This window comes from Oreochromis niloticus, linkage group LG16 (assembly GCF_001858045.2).
Source record: "Oreochromis niloticus isolate F11D_XX linkage group LG16, O_niloticus_UMD_NMBU, whole genome shotgun sequence".
NCBI lineage: Eukaryota > Metazoa > Chordata > Actinopteri > Cichliformes > Cichlidae > Oreochromis > Oreochromis niloticus.
Genome location: NC_031987.2, coordinates 10,925,376 through 10,931,610, shown reverse-complemented (window position 1 = coordinate 10,931,610; position 6,235 = coordinate 10,925,376). Strand labels below are relative to the sequence as shown.

General features: G+C 39.5%; 1 protein-coding gene across 1 annotated transcript; it reads right to left on the bottom strand.

Moving 5' to 3' along the window:
• Positions 1-858: 858 nt before the first annotated feature.
• On the bottom strand, positions 859-1,800 carry LOC102080248 (olfactory receptor 10H1-like). Its single transcript, XM_019352444.1, has one exon. It carries the CDS (start codon positions 1,798-1,800, stop codon positions 859-861), a length of 942 nt encoding a protein of 313 aa, XP_019207989.1.
• Positions 1,801-6,235: the final 4,435 nt, after the last annotated feature.

Below are 6,235 nucleotides of genomic sequence, written 5' to 3'. Positions count from 1 at the left end.
CATTGGCTTCCCGTCGAATTTAGAGTCCATTTTAAGATTTTGGTTTTAACTTTTAAGGCTCTTCAACAACAAGCACCATCATATATTATTGAGCTTTTACAGCCCTATGCCCCTAGTAGGTCTCTGAGGTCGAGTAGTCAGGGCCTACTTGTCATTCCGTATATGAGACTGAAAACTAGGGGTGATAGAGCTTTTGCTACTGTGGCCGCCAGACTGTGGAATTCCCTTCCTCAGGACTTACGATCCGCTGATTCATTGATTACTTTTAAAAAACAGCTGAAAACACATCTTTTTAAAATTGCTTTTTGCTAACTTTGTTTGTATCTTGTCTTTTTAATCTGCTATATCTTGTAAAGCACTTCGTGATTTCTATCTAGAAATGTGCTATATAAATAAAATTTTACTTACTTACTTACTTACTTACTTTCGTGTCTAAACAGAATGTCTGTATGTGTTCTGACTCTGCGGGAATAATATTAAATGAGAAAAGTTGAGAATAATTGCTTTACTTTTAAATAATAATAATAATAATTATGTGCATATTGTACTTTACATTGACACATACATAATAAAGTAGTGTTAAGAATTCACCAAAATCCAAGAAATTAAGCATCTGTCTCTCATCACAATGCTCAAATCATAGCTAAAACTAAGACATGGCTTTTCATAAATTTACATCTGATAATTTTACATCACATAACTCCATACTGAACCTTTAGAACTCAAATTATAATGAAATGGAAACATGAGCCATTATGTGGCCATTAATCAAATCAATCATTCATCCATCGTTAAATGTTATCATACGTGTATCATACTTTCCTTTTTTATCTGACTATTAGTGTCAATCTTTTAATGCTATTGGCTTTTTACACCAAATCTTTGATATGCTTGCCTACACAAAAATATCATTCGCCTTCGAATTTTAGTCAGGACCAAACCGTAACAAACTGGATTTAAAATAGGTGGGATGATGAGGAATTCAATGGCCATGAAGTTCTTTAAATGCTGTGGCAGAGATGCTGATCCATACCTCGAGTACATGAGATCAAAAAGCAAAGCAGTCGAGACATTAAGCAGACAAAATAAATGTGGCACACAGGTCTGTGTAAACTTTTTCCTGCCTGCTCTAGATTTTAAAGCTGCATTTACAAGCTGCACATATGAAGATGCAATGCAGACAGCATGACAAAAATAAAAGGTGATGAGAATCAGCCCGACAATGTCATTCACTTTTGTTGAACCACAAGCAAGTTTGACAATTGACCAGTTCTCACAGTAAAGCTTGTTTATGTTGGAGCCACATAATTTAAGTGTTGACGTTAAGCTTATAACAAGAGTCTCAAAGCAGAGAGGAACAAGCCAGGACAGAGTGACTAACACCGCAGTCCTTCGTACAGACATTACAGAGTGATACTCCAGTGGTCTACATATGGCCACATATCTGTCATAAGCCATTAGGACTAAAGTAGAGTAGTCAACCTTTGCATTTGAATATATAACAAACACTTGCAAAAGGCATCCAACATATGAGATTAGATGTGTGTCAGACAACAGATCAAAGGCAAATCTGGGAAAAAACCCAGCAGTCCCATAAAGTCCATTAATACACAAGGAACACAAAAATATATACATGGGTTCATGTAGGTTTTGATCTGATATTATAGTTAAAATAAGAGATATGTTTACCATCAAAATGAGAAAATAACACAACAAGGTGAGAGAGAAAAGTGTGACTCTGTAGTTCACTGTTGCACTGAAGCCAGTCAGAGAAAAGACAACTGTACTAGATGTATTCATTTTGCTATCTTGATATGTAAAAACATAATTAACTATAATATTGGCACCTTTACTGTAAGTGCTCTTGTTTTAGAAAGCTGCAAAATTTAAGGCAGGATGTTGGAGAAGACTCCTCCTTCTACATTGCTGCCGTGTTATTTGCTGACAGTTCAAATGTTTGAATTTAATATATTTTAGGAATTCTATATTTCTATATCTGTCTTTTCTACCATGATGAAAGAAAAAACAATCTCATCCTGTTTTTAGTCCACAATATTTTTGCAGGGACCAACTTAACAAGTTTCTCTAAGAAAGAAAATGAACATTTATTAAGTAAAAAGTCTCTTTTGGAAAAAAAGTGCCATTTTGTGTCATTTTATTATTACTGTAATGTTAATGCACAAGGAAACCAAATAACAGTTTGATAAATTAGTTACATTCATTTTTAAACAAAGTTATCGCATCGTTGTTTGAAAAGTGTTCCTGTGACAAATGATTAAGGACCAGTTGCAGTACTAGTCTAGAGTAACCCCCCTCATTTCTTTAGATTTTGTTCCGAAAATTCTACCGAGCTCTGTTTTATGATCACATTTATTCTTCAGCACACTCTGAGCTAAGTATTTTTTAAAGTATTCAAAGTAGTAGCAGGAATACCTCTCCAGGCTTCTTGATACACTCAAAAAAATCTGTTGTTGGATGACCACAATTTAATCATGGCACCTTTTTCCACATGATTTAACCAAGTACAATAACCCATTTTTGACCATGTCAAACCAACACATTTGGCATTTGGTGGTTTAATGTAATCAGATTACGTTGGATCAACGTAGTATACTTGCATGGACTTGAAGTGATTTATTGAAGTATGTAGAGTGAAATTTGTTTTAATTGATTCTACACAAGTTAAAAACTTTAGGAAAACACAATGAAATCTTGTTGTTTGAACAACTACTTTGTTAATCAAGGCAATTACTGCTAGTCTTGCTTAATGAACCAATATGGGGGTTGATGATTTCATAGAGACAAACAACCATTTGCACTTACATTCATGGGTAACTTAGGATCACCAATTAACCTAACTCTAATAACACACTGCAAAATAACCAGATTGTGGATTTGAACGTGGGCCCTTCTTGCTGTGAGGCAACAGCACTAACCATCACGCCACCAAGCTGTCAAGTCAGGCTTAACAAAACTAGGAAAGCTATGATTCCAAGGCCTGATGCAGAATTTTCTGTACGTTTTTGTCCTTGACAGGTAAACCACAATAAATAACGAGAGTATACACGTGGTGTGGGTGTAGTTGTCGGCCTCTTAAAACTCCAGCGATTTTCCTGCAGTTTGACATCTAATGTGATCTTGTGAATTTCGTGAGTCCAGGCAACTAACCACTCTTACTAGATTGTATCACGTCATCTCAACAAGAACAAATTAAGTTGCTGAATTTCATGCAGATGCTACATGATTTAATTACGTTCACCATAGAAACATGAAATTATTTAGTTCAAATTGCAAGTTGAATCTTGTACATGTAACAACCACCCAATTTCATTTTTTTGAGTGTAGACATTCAGAGCTCTTCTTTGGATGCTAGCTGTCTTTTGTTCTGTTCTCTGTGAAGATGATCCCACAACACTTCAATAATTATTAGGCCCAGTCCATTACTGATTCGATTGTTTTTTTTTCTATCCACGTATGCTTTTACTACATTGACCGTGTATTTGGAATTCTTGTTATGCTGAAAGATGGAGCTCTTGCCACTGAGAGACTTTCCAGTTGGTACTGTACAGTGGATCAAAATCCTATGATACTTTTCTAAATTCCTAATTCCAAGAGGTAATTGGCAAGAGCCCTGTTACCACTGACTGAAATGCAGCCCCAGACTATAACAGAGCTTTCACCATGTTTTATAAATGGTTTGTTACGACCCTAGCAGGGTCTCCTCCTGAAATTGACCTTGTATGGGTGTGTCCTTTTATATCTCCTGCCTTAGGTGCCACCTTTTTTGGACAGCTGACTCCCATCAGCAATTAAGAATACTTAAGGCCAGAAAAAGAAGTGCTCTAGTGCCAGAGAGCCTTGTTGGTTTGCAGCTAGTGAGCTGTGTGTATGGTGATTGATTGCTCCTGCTCTGTGGAGAGGCGCATGTGTTTGGTGATTAACCCTTTTTTACTTATTTTTCAGTTTATTGACCAACACCCACATTTTCTTGTTTTCTTCCTTTAAAAGGTGATAGCGGCTTGTGTGTCTCTTTTAGCTTGGTTATTATTAGAAACATTAATAACACCCGTTAACTTAACCATTTTGCCTCCCTCTCTTCTTTTTTTCAACCTGGACACCTTTTGTTTTCTTCCCTCATCACCTGGACCTTTTTAGGGGAACGCAGCAGGCTGCAGACACTTACTGTTGTACCTCTCTCCTCACCTCCTCTGTAGGGTACGATGATTTGAACCACAAGTTTCAAATGTGGATCCATCACTCCAAGACTTGTTGCCTTAGCCTTTTCTTCCTGTGTCTATTGCTCACGAATGGCTTTTTCGAAAGCCACCTTTCCACTGAAATCATTTCTGATGAGGCTTTTGTCAACAACAAATGGGTCAGCTGAAGGGTCTCTCAGCCGTTTTTGACGTCACACTGTGAGCCACGTTATTGTTTACATGAGATGAATTTCAACAATGGCGGATAGCGACAAAATACTGTTGCTGTTAATCTTACTACCGGCAGTTTTTACACGCTTACATATAAACACACAGTTACTGTCCCTACATTTAGAAAGACAGAGGCGTCAGAGTGAACTTCGGACGTGGCTTCTACATTCAACACAGACTCTCTCACAACCCAAATCCCGAGGTCGGTTTTGAATAAATTTAATTTAAAAGAAAAAATAAATGTATGTATGCTGTATGCATTTTGTTTATTCCTAAGTTGTGAGTCTACACAACAGCCAAAATATTGTCTTTAGTTATTAACATTTGAAATGATGAATGGTACTCACTGAGCACACAGTCAGTTGTGGCCATCTTCCTGATGTACTTGCGGTTGTTCTTTGTCTCATCCTGGACAGTGGTTCTGACACTCACTAGTCCCTGGGCTGCTTCCTTCAACTTAGCATACAGTATCAGGGTGTTGGATTTGGGGTAAAACCCTTCATGCATGGTGAGTAGCTTCCTTGTCTTGATGTCAGTGGCTTCTATCTCCTCTTTTGCTCAGCTTATTATCCCAGCGGTGTACCTGATGTTGATAGCCTTGATATTGTTCTTAACATTCAGCTGACTCTGCAGGACTTGCCTGACGCTCTGCGGGTATTTCGTGGTTGCAGCTTTCCTAGCAGACTCTTTGTGGTTACCATTTGCCTGTGGAATTCCCAGGTATTTGCAGCTGTCCTCAATGTCTGCAATGTTGCGTTCTGGTAGTGTTATCCCCTCAGTTCTCACTACCTTCCCTCTCTTTGTTGCCATCCGACTACACTTCTCCATTTCAAACGTAATTCCATTGTCATTGTCACGGACCCAGCTCCAGGGATTTGGGGTCCGTGGGCAGTGTGGACTACTATTATAATCATTGCTGTTATTATGTGATGTTTGTGTGTTGTCTGCACTGCTGCTGTTCTTGTATTCCCGTCCTTGTATGTATAGGCAAGTGGGTGTGTCTGTGAGTGTGGCTGAGTACTGGGTTCAGGTAGGCCTGGTGGGCGTGTCCTACCTAGAGGATGGCCACACCTGAAGCAGATGATGACTCACACACCTGCAGCTAATGGAGCGTCGTTGGGGAGCTTCTTAAGACTGTGGCTGAGCGCTCCTCAGCGTGGGATCGTTGTGTGAAACTCCACGTTAGTGTCGATTAATGTATAGTCCAGTGAGTGCATGCCTGCGGTAATCGAGTGTCCTGAACAGTTGCTTCTTTGTTAGTTTCTCCAGGAAGGAGCAGGGAAGACAAGAGCAACGAGCACGGGGTGCGGGGACACAGCGGAGCAGAAGAGCACGGAGCACGGACTTGTGGGTGAAGACACGACACGGAGGTCAAGGGGAAAACACGGGGTTGATTCTGTGACTATTTACACCACTGTAAATAAACGCACTGCCTTCATCACAAAGTCCTGCATCTTGGGTCCTCATTCCCCATATCCCCACGGAATGCTTGGCATTCCGTGACAGTCATTTCTTTAGATCCTAGTTGTATGAATCATTAAATCAATGTCTCGTTCACTCCTGGCACACCGCTTGATGTTATCCATTTTGAGGGAGTAGCTGGTAATTGCTCCATTCTGTAGTCAGTATCCATAGCCAGTGTTGTCCATGATCTCACAGAGGAGGTTCAGGCCTATGCATTGCAGCAGTGGGGACAGGCCATCTCCTTGGTAGATCCCACACTTGATCGCAACTTGTGCAATTGGCTTGAAGTTTGTCTCCAGTGTTATTTGTCACATCCCCATTAAGTTCCTGATGAAAACTCTTAG

Excerpts from the sequence above, each read along its gene's own strand:
- LOC102080248 (XM_019352444.1), bottom strand. The coding sequence starts at position 1,800 with ATGAATACATCTAGTACAGTTGTCTTTTCTCTGACTGGCTTCAGTGCA.